The following is an 18,240-nucleotide window of genomic DNA, read 5'->3' on the forward strand; positions in this document are numbered from 1 at the left end:
CTCTATACTGATTGCAGTTTTGCAAGGGCGAGGAGCCACAGCTCAGCATTCTGGGTACAGACATCTACAAGCAGGAGATCGCTCATTTTGTGGTCATGCATAGTTCTGATAACACCCGATTTAAATACCACCCAAGGGTTTCCAGGCTCCAAACCAAATGTAAGCCACTTCCGTGTGTCTTCTTACTGGGTAAAAAGTTGCACTGGAGACCTCAATCCACTTCTAATGCTCTGAAAGTGTTAACTAAGGATGGTCACATTACAGCCTGCAACCAACCAAAACTTTGTGACCAGTACAAGCTCTCAGGCCACTGCTGCCATACAGTTCCATGTCCGTGGAACCACCTGGGGATTGTTTTTCATATTCCTCAGGGAGATGTATTCAAAATCAATTGAGACAAACTCATCAATAAACTATCTGCCTGTGAAGCTCTTGAACCATTTATGAGTGAATCAAAATTGACAAAAATTGAAGCAAAAACAGAAGTCTACAAGTTAAAACAACGATATGTTGGAAGAAGCCAAAAACTCCAACCAAAAGTAGGAATTATATGTTATCCATGTTATGTAGATACAACGGAGAGATATTTACTAAAACACTGGCCCTAATTTATTGAATAATTAGAGGATTTCATCATTGCTTCCAGTAATTTCATCATTTTTTTTATATTAATGTATGTTCCTATAAAACATGATATCTGTATAACTCGAACCTGTAGACCTGCTAACATAACGTGGAAGTGTTGGTCATTTGGTGCCGCATTGTATACAATTACACATACTGATGAAGCCGTCATTACACTTCACTCAAGTCCAGGACGTCTTTAACGAAGAGGGCAAAAGGGGCAGCTGCCCCAGGCCCAGTTGCTCCTGGGGGGCACAGGGGAGCTGCCTCTTGAGCCCCGCTGGCCACTAGTGACGTTGGGGGCGGCGGCAGGGCACAGGGAGATGAGCGCTTCCATTGTGGAATAGCTCATCTCCATAGTCATCTGTATCAACATCCTCAAGACAGCGATACAGATAGATGTGCTGCGGGGGGGCAGGGGAGGGAGAGGTGTGTCCCTTCCCCTTCCTCTGATAGGCTGCAGGCACTAGGCCGTGACGTCATCGCGCTGCCTGAGCCGTACAGCGCGGGACACAGGCCGGAAGAGGCCTGCATCGCATCGCTGCCAGCCTCATGGAGGCAAGTATAAGTGTTTATATGGTACTACTACTGGCACATGATTGGGGGGCATCTAAGGGGGCACCTGTTACTGGCACATGATTGGGCGGCATCTATGGGGGTACTTGTTACTGGCACATGATTGGGGGGCATCTATGGGGGCACCTGTTACTGGCACATGATTGGGGGGCATCTATGGGGGCACCTGTTACTGGCACATGATTGGGGGGCATCTATGGGGGCAATTGTTACTGGCACATGATTGGGGGGCATCTATGGGGGCACTTGTTACTGGCACATGATTGGGGGGCATTTATGGTGGTACTTGTTACTGGCACATGATTGGGGGCACCTATGGGGGAACTTATTACTGGCACATGATTGGGTGCATCTATAGAAGCACTTGTTATTGGCACATGATTGGGGGCATCTATGAGGGTACTTGTTACTGGCACATGATTGGGAGCATCTATGGGGTACTTGTTACAGGCACATTTTTGGTGGGCATCTATGGGGTTACTTGTTACTGGCACATGATTGGGGGGCATCTATAGGGGCACTTGTCACTGGCACAATATTGGGGGGCATCTATGGGGGCACATCTTACTGGCACATTATTGGTGGCACTTTTTACTGGCACATCATTGGGGGCACTATGGGGGCCTCTACTGAGGCCACAAAGAAGGGGTATTTTATATGGGGGCTCTGTATAGGGGTATTTTATACTGGGGCACATTATGGTGGGTACTATGGGGAAGGGGAGAGAGGAGTACTATGGGCTCATCTATGGGGGGCACTAAGAAGGGGTATTTTATACTTGCAAATTATGGGGGACACTGAGGGCATCTACTGGGGCACTATATATGGGGCATTTTATACTGGTACATTATGGGGGACACTAGGAATAGGAGGGGAGAGGAGAACTTTGGGGCATTTACTGAGGGCATTATTTAGTTTTTCATGGGGGCACTATGGGGACATTAGCTTAACTGGGGGCATTAAAAGAAGGTATTTTTTGAACTGTTACATTATAATGGGAATTATTACTACTGGGGGACATTATGATGGGCTTTATTACTACTGGGGGGTCTATGGGGAAAATAATTACTAGTATGGGCACTATGGGAGCATTATTACTTCTGGGGCACAGTGGGGACATGCTGGGGGCACTGTAGGAGCACTATTACTACCATGTGTGCTCTAGTGGTCAGTGGTATATTATATGTTTAGTCCATGGTTATCTAGCGGTGTACTGTGCATCCTCTAGTGGTCAGTGGTATATTATATGTCCAGTCCATGGTTATCTAGCGGTGTACTGTCCATCCTCTAGTGGTCAGTGGTATATTATGTGTCCAGTCCATGGTTATCTAGCGGTGTACTGTCCATCCTCTAGAGGTCAGTGGTATATTATATGTCCAGTCCATGGTTATCTAGCGGTGTACTGTCCATGCTCTAGTGATCAGTGGTATATTATATGTACAATCCATGGTTATCTAGCGGTGTACTGTCCATCCTCTAGTGGTCAGTGGTATATTATGTGTCCAGTCCATGGTTATCTAGCGGTGTACTGTCCATCCTCTAGTGGTCAGTGGTATATTATATGTCCAGTCCATGGTTATCTAGCGGTGTACTGTCCTTCCTCTAGTGGTCAGTGGTATATTATATGTCCAGTCCATGGTTATCTAGCGGTGTACTGTCCATCCTCTAGTGGTCAGTGGTATATTATATGTCCAGTCCATGGTTATCTAGCGGTGTACTGTCCATCCTCTAGAGGTCAGTGGTATATTATATGTTTAGTCCATGGTTATCTAGCGGTGTACTGTCCATGCTCTAGTGATCAGTGGTATATTATATGTACAATCCATGGTTATCTAGCGGTGTACTGTCCATCCTCTAGTGGTCAGTGGTATATTATATGTCCAGTCCATGGTTATCTAGCGGTGTACTGTCCATCCTCTAGTGGTCAGTGGTATATTATATGTTTAGTCCATGGTTATCTAGCGGTGTACTGTCCATGCTCTAGTGGTCAGTGGTATATTATGTGTCTAGTCCATGGTTATCTAGCGGTGTACTGTCCATCCTCTAGTGGTCAGTGGTATATTATATGTCCAGTCCATGGTTATCTAGCGGTGTTCTGTCCATCCTCTAGTGATCAGTGGTATATTATATGTCCAGTCCATAGTTATCTAGCGGTGTACTGTCCATCCTCTAGTGGTCAGTGGTATATTATATGTCCAGTCCATGGTTATCTAGCGGTGTACTGTCCATCCTCTAGTGGTCAGTGGTATATTATATGTCCAGTCCATGGTTATCTAGCGGTGTTCTGTCCATCCTCTAGTGATCAGTGGTATATTATATGTCCAGTCCATAGTTATCTAGCGGTGTACTGTCCATCCTCTAGTGGTCAGTGGTATATTATATGTCCAGTCCATGGTTATCTAGCGGTGTACTGTCCATCCTCTAGTGGTCAGTGGTATATTATATGTCCAGTCCATGGTTATCTAGCGGTGTACTGTCCATCCTCTAGTGGTCAGTGGTATATTATATGTCCAGTCCATGGTTATCTAGCGGTGTACTGTCCATGCTCTAGTGGTCAGTGGTATATTATATGTCCAGTCCATGGTTATCTAGCTGTGTACTGTCCATCCTCTAGTGGTCAGTGGTATATTACATGTCCAGTCCATGGTTATCTAGCGGTGTACTGTCCATCCTCTAGTGGTCAGTGGTATATTATATGTCCAGTCCATGGTTATCTAGCGGTGTACTGTCCATCCTCTAGTGGTCAGTGGTATATTATATGTCCAGTCCATGGTTATCTAGCGGTGTACTGTCCATCCTCTAGTGGTCAGTGGTATATTATATGTCCAGTCCATGGTTATCTAGCGGTGTACTGTCCATCCTCTAGTGGTCAGTGGTATATTACATGTCCAGTCCATGGTTATCTAGCGGTGTACTGTCCATCCTTTAGTGGTCAGTGGTATATTATATGTCCAGTCCATGGTTATCTAGCAGTGTACTGTCCATCCTCTAGTGGTCAGTGGTATATTATATGTCCAGTCCATGGTTATCTAGCGGTGTACTGTCCATCCTCTAGTGGTCAGTGGTATATTATATGTCCAGTCCATGGTTATCTAGCGGTGTACTGTCCATCCTCTAGTGGTCAGTGGTATATTATATGTCCAGTCCATGGTTATCTAGCGGTGTACTGTCCATCCTCTAGTGGTCAGTGGTATATTATATGTCCAGTCCATGGTTATCTAGCAGTGTACTGTCCATGCTCTAGTGGTCAGTGGTATATTATATGTCCAGTCCATGGTTATCTAGCGGTGCACTGTCCATCCTCTAGTGGTCAGTGGTATATTATATGTCCAGTCCATGGTTATCTAGCGGTGTACTGTCCATCCTCTAGTGGTCAGTGGTATATTCTATGTCCAGTCCATGGTTATCTAGCGGTGTACTGTCCATCCTCTAGTGGTCAGTGGTATATTATATGTCCAGTCCATGGTTATCTAGTGGTGTACTGTCCATCCTCTAGTAGTCAGTGGTATATTATATGTCCAGTCCATGGTTATCTAGCGGTGTACTGTCCATCCTCTAGTGGTCAGTGGTATATTATATGTCCAGTCCATGGTTATCTAGTGGTGTACTGTCCGTCCTCTAGTGGTCAGTGGTATATTATGTGTCCAGTCTATGGTTATCTAGCGGTGTACTGTCCATCCTCTAGTGGTCAGTGGTATATTATATGTCCAGTCCATGGTTATCTAGTGGTGTACTGTCCATCCTCTAGTGGTCAGTGGTATATTATATGTTTAGTCCATGGTTATCTAGCGGTGTACTGTCCCTCCTCTAGTGGTCAGTGGTATATTATATGTCCAGTCCATGGTTATCTAGTGGTGTACTGTCCATCCTCTAGTAGTCAGTGGTATATTATATGTCCAGTCCATGGTTATCTAGCGGTGTACTGTCCATCCTCTAGTGGTCAGTGGTATATTATATGTCCAGTCCATGGTTATCTAGCGGTGTACTGTCCATCCTCTAGTGGTCAGTGGTATATTATATGTTTAGTCCATGGTTATCTAGCGGTGTACTGTCCCTCCTCTAGTGGTCAGTGGTATATTATATGTCCAGTCCGTGGTTATCTAATGTCTGAACTGAAAATTAGAAGTAACCTGATTTCATAGCCCACATGTAGAGGTATATGGCCCTTTAAATTCAAGTGAAGCTGAGCCAAATATGAAAATGATTTCTTACCACATTCATTAATTATTTTAGACACTTTTTGGTATCAGTCAATGTTTTTTTCTTTTAAAACACCTGTCTACCTCATCACCCTTTGCTCTCGATGAGTCCTCTCTTTCCTACCTTTGACGTCATTCTCCAAGGCTACATGTACAGTACAGACCAAAAGTTTGGACACACCTTCTCATTCAAAGAGTTATCTTTATTTTCATGACTATGAAGGCATCAAAACTATGAATTAACACATGTGGAATTATATACATAACAAACAAGTGTGAAACAACCGAAAAGATGTCATATTCTAGGTTCTTCAAAGTAGCCACCTTTTGCTTTGATTACTGCTTTACACACTCTTGGCATTCTCTTGATGAGCTTCAAGAGGTAGTCCCCTGAAATGGTCTTCCAACAGTCTTGAAGGAGTTCCCAGAGATGCTTAGCACTTGTTGGCCCTTTTGCCTTCACTCTGTGGTCCAGCTCACCCCAAACCATCTCGATTGGGTTCAGGTCCGGTGACTGTGGAGGCCAGGTCATCTGGCGCAGCACCCCATCACTCTTCTTCATGGTCAAATAGCCCTTACTTTCAAAGTTTTCCCGAGTTTTCGGCTGACTGACTGACCTTCATTTCTTAAAGTAATGATGGCCACTCATTTTTCTTTACTTAGCTGCTTTTTTCTTGCCATAATACAAATTCTAACAGTCTATTCAGTAGGACTATCAGCTGTGTATCCACCTGACTTCTCCTCAACGCAACTGATGGTCCCAACCCCATTTATAAGGCAAGAAATCCCACTTATTAAACCTGACAGGGCACACCTGTGAAGTGAAAATCATTTCAGGGGACTACCTCTTGAAGCTCATCAAGAGAATGCCAAGAGTGTGCAAAGCAGTAATCAAAGCAAAAGGTGGCTACTTTGAAGAACCTAGAACATGACATATTTTCAGTTGTTTCACACTTGTTTGTTATGTATATAATTCCACATGTGTTAATTCATAGTTTTGATGCCTTCAGTGTGAATCTACAATTTTCATAGTCATGAAAATAAAGAAAACTCTTTGAATGAGAAGGTGTGTCCAAACTTTGGTCTGTACTGTATGTCTTATGAAAGTTGTTGTCTGGCTTTCTTCTTTGACGCATCCTTTTGGCTTTTGTGATTTCCTGTTTGCTTAAAAGTTTCATTACTTGATCTGTGCTCTTAGAGAAAGGGACAGAGAGTGTGAGATAGAGGGGGCAGCAGCACCAGCAGTAGTGATGGCTTCATGTTTTCAGGAGTACAGTCTAAAGGAAATCAAAACTTCTAAGACATCCAGAGGCTACTATAGAAGAGGAAAGCTCCTCTCCATTGATGACATCTATTTACATTTATCAGCTAAAAAGAAGAAGTTAAAAGCTGCAGGGCAATCTATGAAGAGCAATATTGAGAGCGTCATATTCGATATGTTTCTTCATGTTCCTCTAGAATTTCCTGTCTGTACTCTTCAGCATGTCACCTCCCAGGAAGGTGCTAAGAAAATTCTGGACTCACAGTCCTTCAAGGGAAGGAAACATGAAAGACCCGAATTTAATGCCCTTTCCTTCTGGAGTGCAGAGGTCTCCTTGGATAACATTGAAACGGGCCGTCTTCAGGTTTATAAGAAAATGAGGAGGGTGGTGAAAGCAGAAGACATTGAGACTTTCCATGAAGAGATGATGGAACAATTTGCTAACTCTCCAGCATTTGATAAATTGGCTTCTCGTTATGGGAACTTTAAATTCTCTTTCCCACTGCCTGATCTGTTATCTAGATACAAGACACAGCACTGTAAGGGTAGAGAAATCCAGCTCAGGATTTTGGGCACTGATGTCTACAAGCAGGAGATTGCCCATTACATCCTAGTGCACAGTCCTGACACCAGAGACTTTATTGACCTCCCAATGGTGTCCAACAAGCCAAATAGTCAAGACGTTGTCTCTTGGATAGATGAGACCTTGTACTGGAGACCAGAATCCACCTCCAATTCATTAGGTTTAAAGATATTTGGGAATTCTTGCACAGCTAGATGCTCTGACCTACAGAAACCACGCAGATCCACATCTAGACCTAGAACTTGGCGTAAAGCACGTACTTTTGGGCCAAGGTGTGTGTGGAACCATCTGGTGTTGTGTTTCCACCTCCCCAATGATGGAGAACTCAAGACCCCAGTCCAGGATCTTCTGAGTAATCTGACCCCTTGTCATCCACTGCAGCCCTTTTTAAATAATGATCCGATTCAGAGAAACCAAGCAAAAGAATTGATCCAAAGATTTAAGAAGACTTTTAAGTCATCTCGGGATTACAGGTAACATCTGATAATAATATGTTCTAGACTCCAAACATATTAGAAGCTACCAGCTCCAAATACAGTGATATCACAAACATTTTAGGGTAAAGAATAGTATTTTGGGAGGGAAAAGATGCAAATGAGCTCTTAACAAGCTCTGCCTCTAATGCCACCAGATGTAAGGCAGCTATCCTATAAGTCAATGTTCAGCTCTTAAAATAAGCCTTGAGACATGACTTGGATATTAAATAAGCCAGCATCTCATTACCTTTTCATGAGGTGATTTTACTTTTGTGGCATTTCTGTTAGTAGAATTGGTTAATTGTGAATGAAGCCCTGCACAATCTTCTTCATAAAACTGTTGCCTTTATGTTAATCCATTAAAAACATCATCCACACAATATTGATGGACTATAGCAGACAAATGTGAAGCCGGAGAAACTCCCGGTTGACTCATTTCAGGCACAACCAGTCCTTAATAATGACCTCAGGTTTGCTATAATCCATCAGTATTTTCTGGATGATGTTTTTCAGAGGATTGAAATAAAGACAATGATTTTATGAAGATTGGGCTGGACTTCATTCACACTTTGCTGTTTTTGTAGACATGGTTGTCCATGTATAATGAGGTGAGCTGATCATGGAGCTTCATACGTTTATTTAGAATCATTTAATGACAAAGAATTCAGTTCTGTGTCTGTAAAACTACCATTTATATTCCAAAGCTAAGAAAAGTTTACAATTTCCATGAAAACTTGTAAAAAAAGTTACCTCCCTGGTCTTCTCCTGGCCGCACTGCAGAGTCCTTACTGCATACAGCATAAGGACGTAGTGTGCGCACTATGACCTGAATCTGCACGCAGTCAGGTGACTATAGGGGGTCTGATCTGAGGTCTAATATAGGGGGGTCTGACATGGAGGTCTAATGGGGGTCTGATCTGAGGTCTAAAATTGGGTAGTCTGACATGGAGGTCTAATAGGGGTTTCATCGGAGGTCTCATATGGTGGTGAGGGTTCTTACATGGTTGCCGGATCCGAGGTTTGATGCAGGGGTCTGACATGAAGGTCTAAAGGGGGTCTGATCTGAACTCCTGATATTGGGGTCTAACATGAAGGTCTAATATGGGGGTCTCATTTAAGGTTTGATATGGGGGTCTCATCTCAGGATCTGATCTGAGGATCTGATATGGGATCTGATCTGAGGATCTGATATGGGATCTGATCTGAGGATCTGATATGGGATCTGATCTGAGGATCTGATATGGGATCTGATCTGAGGATCTGATATGGGATCTGATATGGGATCTGATCTGAGGATCTGATATGGGGATTTGAGCTGAAGATCTGAGATGGGGTCTAATATGAGGTCTGATATGGGGATTTGAGCTGAAGAGCTGATATGGGGGTCTAATTTGTGGTGTGATATGGGGGTCTGATCTGAAAGGTAAGGTGGTATTATTTGTACTGGCGCACATTGTATGGTGGTATTATTTGTACTGGCGCACATTGTATGGGGGTATTTTTGTACTGGCACATACAGGCTGCATTTTTCTAGTGACACAATAAGGAGAAGTATTAGTACTGAGGGACCATGGGGAACATAATTACTAGTATGAGCACTATGGGGGAATTATTAATAGTGATGGACGAACATCGGCTGGATACCACGTATACTCCATACTGATAGATACTCCAACAGTAATGTTCACCACAGGAGAGAGACAGATAGATATATGAGATATGAGATAGATAGATAGATGATAGATAGATAGATAATAGATAGATAATAGATATGAGATAGATAGATGATAGATAGATAATAGATAGATAATAGATAGATGATAGATAGATAGATAATAGATAGATAATAGATATGAGATAGATAGATGATAGATAGATAGATAGATAGATAATAGATAGATAGATAATAGATAGATAATAGATAGATAGATAGATAGATAGATAGATAATAGATATGAGATAGATAGATGATAGATAGATAATATATAGATAATAGATATGAGATAGATAGATAGATAGATAGATAATAGATAGATAGATAATAGATAGATAGATAATAGATAATAGATAATAGATAGATAGATAGATAATAGATAGATAATAGATAGATGATAGATAGATAGATAATAGATAGATAATAGATAGATAATAGATAGATAATAGATAGATGATAGATAGATAATAGATAATAGATAGATAGATAATAGATAGATGATAGATAGGTAGATAATAGATAGATGATAGATAGATAGATAGATAGATAGATAATAGATAATAGATAGATAATAGATAGATGATAGATAGATAATAGATAGATAATAGATAGATAATAGATAGATAATAGATAGATAATAGATAGATAGATAGATAATAGATAGATAATAGACAGATAATAGATAGATAGATAATAGATAATAGATAGATAGATAATAGATAGATAGATAGATAGATAGATAATAGATAGATAATAGATAGATAATAGATAGATAATAGATATGAGATAGATAGATAGATATGAGATAGATAATAGATAGATAGATATGAGATAGATAGATAGATAATACAGGGAGTGCAGAATTATTAGGCAAGTTGTATTTTTGAGGATTAATTTTATTATTGAACAACAACCATGTTCTCAATGAACCCAAAAAACTCATTAATATCAAAGCTGAATATTTTTGGAAGTAGTTTTTAGTTTGTTTTTAGTTTTAGCTATTTTAGGGGGATATCTGTGTGTGCAGGTGACTATTACTGTGCATAATTATTAGGCAACTTAACAAAAAACAAATATATACCCATTTCAATTATTTATTTTTACCAGTGAAACCAATATAACATCTCAACATTCACAAATATACATTTCTGACATTCAAAAACGAAACAAAAACAAATCAGTGACCAATATAGCCACCTTTCTTTGCAAGGACACTCAAAAGCCTGCCATCCATGGATTCTGTCAGTGTTTTGATCTGTTCACCATCAACATTGCGTGCAGCAGCAACCACAGCCTCCCAGACACTGTTCAGAGAGGTGTACTGTTTTCCCTCCTTGTAAATCTCACATTTGATGATGGACCACAGGTTCTCAATGGGGTTCAGATCAGGTGAACAAGGAGGCCATGTCATTAGATTTTCTTCTTTTATACCCTTTCTTGCCAGCCACGCTGTGGAGTACTTGGACGCGTGTGATGGAGCATTGTCCTGCATGAAAATCATGTTTTTCTTGAAGGATGCAGACTTCTTCCTGTACCACTGCTTGAAGAAGGTGTCTTCCAGAAACTGGCAGTAGGACTGGGAGTTGAGCTTGACTCCATCCTCAACCCGAAAAGGCCCCACAAGCTCATCTTTGATGATACCAGCCCAAACCAGTACTCCACCTCCACCTTGCTGGCGTCTGAGTCGGACTGGAGCGCTCTGCCCTTTACCAATCCAGCCACGGGCCCATCCATCTGGCCCATCAAGACTCACTCTCATTTCATCAGTCCATAAAACCTTAGAAAAATCAGTCTTGAGATATTTCTTGGCCCAGTCTTGACGTTTCAGCTTGTGTGTCTTGTTCAGTGGTGGTCGTCTTTCAGCCTTTCTTACCTTGGCCATGTCTCTGAGTATTGCACACCTTGTGCTTTTGGGCACTCCAGTGATGTTGCAGCTCTGAAATATGGCCAAACTGGTGGCAAGTGGCATCTTGGCAGCTGCACGCTTGACTTTTCTCAGTTCATGGGCAGTTATTTTGCGCCTTGGTTTTTCCACACGCTTCTTGCGACCCTGTTGACTATTTAGAATGAAACGCTTGATTGTTCGATGATCACGCTTCAGAAGCTTTGCAATTTTAAGAGTGCTGCATCCCTTTGCAAGATATCTCACTATTTTTGACTTTTCTGAGCCTGTCAAGTCCTTCTTTTCACCCATTTTGCCAAAGGAAAGGAAGTTGCCTAATAATTATGCACACCTGATATAGGGTGTTGATGTCATTAGACCACACCCCTTCTCATTACAGAGATGCACATCACCTAATATGCTTAATTGGTAGTAGGCTTTCAGCCTATACAGCTTGGAGTAAGACAACATGCATAAAGAGGATGATGTGGTCAAAATACTCATTTGCCTAATAATTCTGCACGCAGTGTAGATAGATAATAGATAGATAATAGATAGATAATAGATAGATAATAGATAGATAATAGATAGATAGATAGATAGATAGATAGATAGATAGATAATAGATAGATAATAGATAGATAGATAATATATAATAGATAATAGATAGATAATAGATTAATAGATAGATAGATAATACATAGATAATAGATAGATAATAGATAGATAGATAATAGATAGATAGATAGATAGATAGATAGATAATAGATAGATAATAGATAGATAGATAATAGATAATAGATAATAGATAGATAATAGATATATAGATAGATAGATAATAGATAATAGATAATAGATATGAGATAGATAGATAATAGATAATAAATAGATAATAGATAGATAGATAATAGATAGATAGATAGATAGATAGATAGATAGATTATAGATAATAGATAGATTGATAGATAGATTGATAGATAGATAGATAGATAGATAGATAGATAGATAATAGATAATAGATAGATAATAGATAGATAATAGATAGATAATAGATAGATAGATAGATAGATAGATAATAGATAGATAATAGATAGATAATAGATAGATAGATAATAGATAGATAATAGATAATAGATAGATAGATAAAAGATAGATAGATAATAGATAATAGATAATAGATAATAGATAGATAATAGATAGTAGATAGATAATAGATAGTGTGGTCATGCAGGTGGAATACTGGTGGAAGGAAGGTATATTTCACCCAGATTTCTCACCTGGGTGAAGTAAGTGTAATCCAGGGAGTTCTGTGGCCTGAACAAACTTAGTTGTTTATACAGGATTCTTTTTGGAAATACGTGGGGCCTGGATTATGCGGAACGGTTGTTAAGGTTGGTAGAGGGAGCAGCCGTTCCCTTCCTTCCAGGCCAGTTTGTTGTTATGCTCTGAAACACCTTAAGGCAGTTAACCTCGTTAGATTACTATATACTGGTGGCTCTCCATAATTCATTTGCAGCACTTTCAGAGTGCAAGAGCAACATGGCGGATGGCTCAAGCACAGTGGGTGAGGAACAATCATCTCCCATGCCTAAAGTATGTAAGACTGCAGCCAAAGACAAAAAGGAGAAGGTGAGGACTGATAGTAAGCAGCTGTTGGTGGGCGATTCCATCATAAGAGGTGTGAAGTTTGAGGAGAATGGTGTTGTGAGATGTCTCCCTGGTGCTACCGCTAGCAGGGATAGACGACGGATCCTTAATATTGTTAGGCAAGCAAAGCAGGAAAGGGAGGTGGATGTTATTCTCCATCTTGGGACAAACGATCTGGCTTGCAATGAGGTTTCAAAGGTGAAAGAAGCTTTTCAGACACTTGGAAAGGATATACGGGAGGTTGCATCAACTGTTTCATTCCCTGCAGTTTTGCCTGTGCATAACCTTCAGCATGACAGGAAGATGCGCATTAAGGAATTCAATGTATGGCTTGGTGAATGGTGTCTGAACCAAGGGTTTGGCTTTGTGTCTCATGTTAGCTCTTGTTGGAATGGAAAAGAACTGTACAAGAAAGATGGTTTGCATCTTTCTCTCAAGGGAACGAATGTCCTCGGTGAACAGTTCCAAGTATTTGCTAAGAAGCATTTAAACTAGGAAAGGGGGTCAAAAGAGTGATAATCCAGCAGTCCGACTGGCCCCGGAACAATGCTAGAAGATGCCAGTAGCACAAAGGTTAAGAAATGAAAAGCTCAAAGTCTTGTCTACAAATGCTCGCAGTCTAGGGAATAAGATCAATGAGCTTGAGGCTATAATGGCATCTGAGAATATAGATGTAGTGGCTGTTACTGAGACGTGGTTCAAGGGGAGTAATGACTGGGATATATCAATACCAGGGTTCTCTCTATACAGGAAAGACAGAGAAGGCAAGACGGGGGGAGGGGTGGCCCTGTATGTGAAAGATAGCATAAAATCTAATTTGATACAAGTTAGCGAGAACAATTTAGAGTCAGTTTGGGTTACCTTGCAGCTTGATAATCATAAGGTAACTCGTGTAGGTGTGATATATAGACCACCTAGCCAAGTCAAAGAATTAGATGATCTACTAGTTGAGGAAATAGCTAAAATGACATTGAAGGGGGAAGTTATCATTATGGGAGACTTCAATCTTCCTGATGTAAACTGGAAAACCAAAATAGCTAGTTCTGCCAGGAGTACAGATATTCTAAATTCCCTACTGGGATTATCTCTACAGCAAGTAGTTGAGGAGTCAACCCGGAAGGAGGCCATTTTAGATTTAGTATTCATTAATGGGAATTTGGTATCTGATATTACTGTAGGGGAAAGCTTGGGATCTAGTGATCACCAGTCAGTGTGGTTTACTATAAGTACAGTGACTGAGTCACACCACACAAAAACAAAAGTTTTAGATTTTAGAAAAACTGACGTTTCTAAAATTAGATTAGTGGTATACGAGTCCCTATCAGACTGGAACAGTTTAATTGGAGTCCGGGAGAAATGGGACTACTTAAAAGAGGCACTATTGAAGGCAACAGAAGATTGCATTAGGCTTGTCAGTAAAAGCAAAAAAAGGAAGAGACCACTGTGGTACTCAGCAGAAGTGGCCAAAATCATTAAAATCAAAAAGATAGCATTTAGGAATTATAAAAAAAAATAAACGAGGATGACAGACAAATTTATAAGATTAGGCAGAGAGAGGCCAAACAAGTTATAAGAGCTTCTAAAGAACAGGCAGAAGAGAAATTATCTCAGTCAGTGAAAAAAGGCGAGAAGGCATTCTTCAGATACATAAATGAAAAAAGGAAACTAAAACAAGGAATTACCAAATTAAAAACAAAAGAAGGAAGGTATATGGAAGAAGATAAAGAACTAGCTGACTGCCTCAATGAATACTTCTGTTCAGTTTTTACAAAGGAAAATGAAGGAAAAGGACCTCAGTTAGGAAAGAAGACTAATGCATCTTTTGATGCAGGTGTCTTTACAGAGGAAGTGGTTCTAAGTCAGCTGTCTAAAATCATTACAAATAAGTCACAGGGGCCTGATGGGATACACCCAAAGCTATTAAAAGAGCTCAGCGGTGAACTAGCAAAACCATTAACAGATTTATTTAACCAATCACTGGCAACGGGAGTCGTCCCAGAAGATTGGAAATTAGCAAATGTTGTGTCCATTCACAAGACAGGTAGTAGGGAGGAATCGGGCAACTATAGGCCAGTAAGCCTGACATCAACAGTGGGGAAACTAATGGAAACCATACTTAAGGAGAGGATTGTGGAACATCTAAAATCCCATGGATTGAAAGATGAAAAACAGCCTGGGTTTACTTCAGGGAGATCATGTCAAACTAATCTTATAGATTTTTTTCATTGGGTGACTAAAATAATAGATGGCGGAGGTGCAGTAAACATCGCTTATCTAGACTTTAGTAAGGCTTTTGATACTGTCCCACATAGAAGACTTATCAATAAACTGCAGTCTTTGTGCTTGGACTCCCATATTGTTGAATGGATTAGGCAGTGGCTGAGGGACAGGCAACAGAGGGTTGTAGTCAATAGAGTATATTCAGACCAAGGTCTTGTTACCAGTGGGGTACCTCAGGGGTCTGTTCTGGGACCCATATTGTTTAATATCTTTATCAGTGAAATTGCAGAAGGCCTCAATGGTAAGGTGTGTCTTTTTGCTGATGACACAAAGATTAGTAACAGGGTTGATGTTCCTGGAGGGATTCACCAAATGGAAAAGGACTTAGGAAAACTAGAGGAACGGTCAAAAATCTGGCAACTAAAATTTAATGTTGATAAGTGCAAGATAATGCACCTGGGGCGTAAAAACCCAAGAGCAGAATATACAATCAGTGATACAGTCCTAACCTCAGTATCTGAGGAAAGGGATTTAGGGATCATTATTTCAGAAGACTTAAAGGTAGGCAGACCATGTCATAGAGCAGCAGGAGATGCTAGCAGAATGCTTGGGTGTATAGGGAGAGGCATTACCAGTAGACAGAGGGGGGCGCTCATGCCGCTCTACAGTGCAGTAGTGAGACCTCATTTGGAGTATTGTGCTCAGTACTGGAGACCATATCTCCAGAAGGATATCGATACTTTGGAGAGAGTTCAGAGAAGAGCTACTAAACTGGTACATGGATTGCAAGACAAAACTTACCAGGAAAGATTAAAGGACCTTAACATGTAGAGCTTGAAAGAAAGACGAGACAGAGGGGAGATGAGAGAAACTGCTAAATACATAAAGGGAATCAACAAGGTAAAAGAGGAAAGAAGATTTACAAGCAGAAAAACTGCTACAAGAGGACATAGTGTTAAATTAGAGGGGCAAAGGGTTAACAGTAATATCAGGAAGTATTACTTTACTGAGAGAGTAGTGGATGCATGGAATAGCCTTCCTGCAGAAGTGGTAGCTGCAAATACAGTGAAGAAGTTTAAGCATGCATGGGATAGGCATAAGGCCATCCTTCATATAAGATAGGGCCAGGGGCTATCCATAGTATTTAGTATATTGGGCAGACTAGATGGGCCAAATGGTTCTTATCTGCCGACACATTCTATGTTTCTATGAGATAACAGAGAGGATCTCATTGATAAATAGTAAAAAAGCCAATGGCCCAGGTGAGATCCTTTCAGAAATTATAAAATACAGCCCACTTGGTACCCAGGCTGCAATAGTAAAGCTCTTCAATGTTGTGCTGAGTGCTGGTTACTTCTCCCCAGAGCTGGAACCAGGGCCTCATCACCCCCATACACAAAAGCGGAGACAGGTACAACCTAGCCAACTATCGATAGACATGTGTCAGCAGTAACCTGGAGGAACTCCTCAGTAGTATCCTGGATAAGAGGATCCTCAGCTTCCTCATCCAGCACAACGTCCTCAGCAGAAGCCAAGCAGGTTTCATGTCAAACCACCGCACCATTGACCACATCTACACCCTGCAGAACCTCATCAAGAGCCATGTCCACAAAACAAAGCATGGAGAGATATATGCTTTGTGGACTTTCATGAGACTTTTGGAAAGCGGAATAGGAGGAAAAACATATGATGTCATCAGAAGCTCCTACACTCAGAACAGATGCTGCGTGAAGGTAAATGGGAGGAGAACGGCTTATCTCCAGCAGAGCCCCAAACCTACCCTATACCCCCACCCTGGATGTGTCCGCACCCCACCCCTACCCAATTACTTACCACTTGCTTCGCCAATGCTAATATTTAAGAGATGGATCGATCGATATGAGATAGATAAATAATATTTATATTTGAAATTAAGTTTCTTTTTCCCTCTTACCAGGACACAAGTTTCACCAAAAAGAAAAAATTATGAAAAAAAAAATTTCAGAAAATGAAGCAAAACAAGAGAAGATGACGCAGCAGCAGGATGCGGCCTCTTAGCCTCTGGCAGCAGATATGCCGTCACATGGCGTCCTCACTGATCACTGGATTTATAAATGATTATTTGTAACTTTCTGGATTTCTTATATCTTGTTGACGTCACATTAACTCTTCCTTTTCTATGGATTTTCTATGTTTTTGTAGAATGTTCTGATCATTTATTAATCATCAATTCCTTTTCCTAATAAACGCCGTTATCGATATCTTCTTTCGCCGTCGTTCTTTCTGCCATCCATTTTCTTCTAGAAGTTTCTGTTCAGCCGATGATATTCAAAAAGCTTCACTACCATCAAGACTGAAAATAACAGTCAGGTTAGGAATAAGCAGCGCGGCACTTTTATATGCTGCACAGCGGGTACATATCGCGAGTATAACGTGATACACACAAATCCGTCTGCGGCCGCTTCCCGTCAGTGGACGCTTTCTGAAGGTAGAGCCCCACCTCATAGCCTCCCTGTTTATGTCCAGTCTATAGGAGTGCATCATGCAATACAATGTACAAACTGAATATAATTACATAGAAAACACAGAAAAATTAATAGACTTTATTATTTTTTTTATAAAAGAGGACAGGTCATTTCTATTGTTTAAACTACTGCAGATATAGTATGGCTGAACACCTCAGTAGTAGTTTCCCATGCATTATGTATTTATATATATATATCAGAAGTATCATTTCATATTTGTTTTTAGTAATTCCATATTTATTTTGTGCCATACATTCTTGCAAGTATTAAAAATATAAAATGATACTTCTGCAGTATATGAATACCTAATACATGGGAAACTACTATGTGTTTTCTCTACAGCAGTTTAACATTGAGCTCTATAGCTCAGTGGTTAAGGCACTTTCCCTTAATGTAGATGGTTGTGAGCTCAAATCCCAGCAGAAAGATTTAACAAATATAGGCTAAATAAAACTTGAAGGGGTTGTCCGGGTTCAGAGCTTAACCTGAACATAACCCATTCTTCACCTCTCCAGCCCCTCTGAGTTGAGCATCAGAGTGTTTCTTGCTTTCCC

General features: G+C 40.6%; 1 protein-coding gene across 1 annotated transcript; it reads left to right on the plus strand.

The window, feature by feature from the left end:
* Positions 1-6,624: 6,624 nt before the first annotated feature.
* On the plus strand, positions 6,625-17,416 carry LOC120991853. Its single transcript, XM_040420602.1, has 2 exons — positions 6,625-7,716; positions 17,119-17,416. The coding sequence occupies exons 1-2, from the start codon at positions 6,650-6,652 to the stop codon at positions 17,171-17,173; spliced, it is 1,122 nt and encodes a 373-aa protein (XP_040276536.1). The 5' UTR covers positions 6,625-6,649; the 3' UTR covers positions 17,174-17,416.
* Positions 17,417-18,240: the final 824 nt, after the last annotated feature.

Source organism: Bufo bufo, chromosome 2, assembly GCF_905171765.1.
Source record: "Bufo bufo chromosome 2, aBufBuf1.1, whole genome shotgun sequence".
Lineage (NCBI taxonomy): Eukaryota > Metazoa > Chordata > Amphibia > Anura > Bufonidae > Bufo > Bufo bufo.

What these genes read in the sequence shown, in the direction of transcription:
- LOC120991853 (XM_040420602.1), top strand. Translation starts at nt 6,650, where the DNA reads ATGGCTTCATGTTTTCAGGAGTACAGTCTAAAGGAAATCAAAACTTCT. An exon ending in AAGTCATCTCGGGATTACAG is followed by an intron (nt 7,717 to 17,118) that starts GTAACATCTGAT and finishes CCCTCTTACCAG; the next exon opens with GACACAAGTTTCACCAAAAA.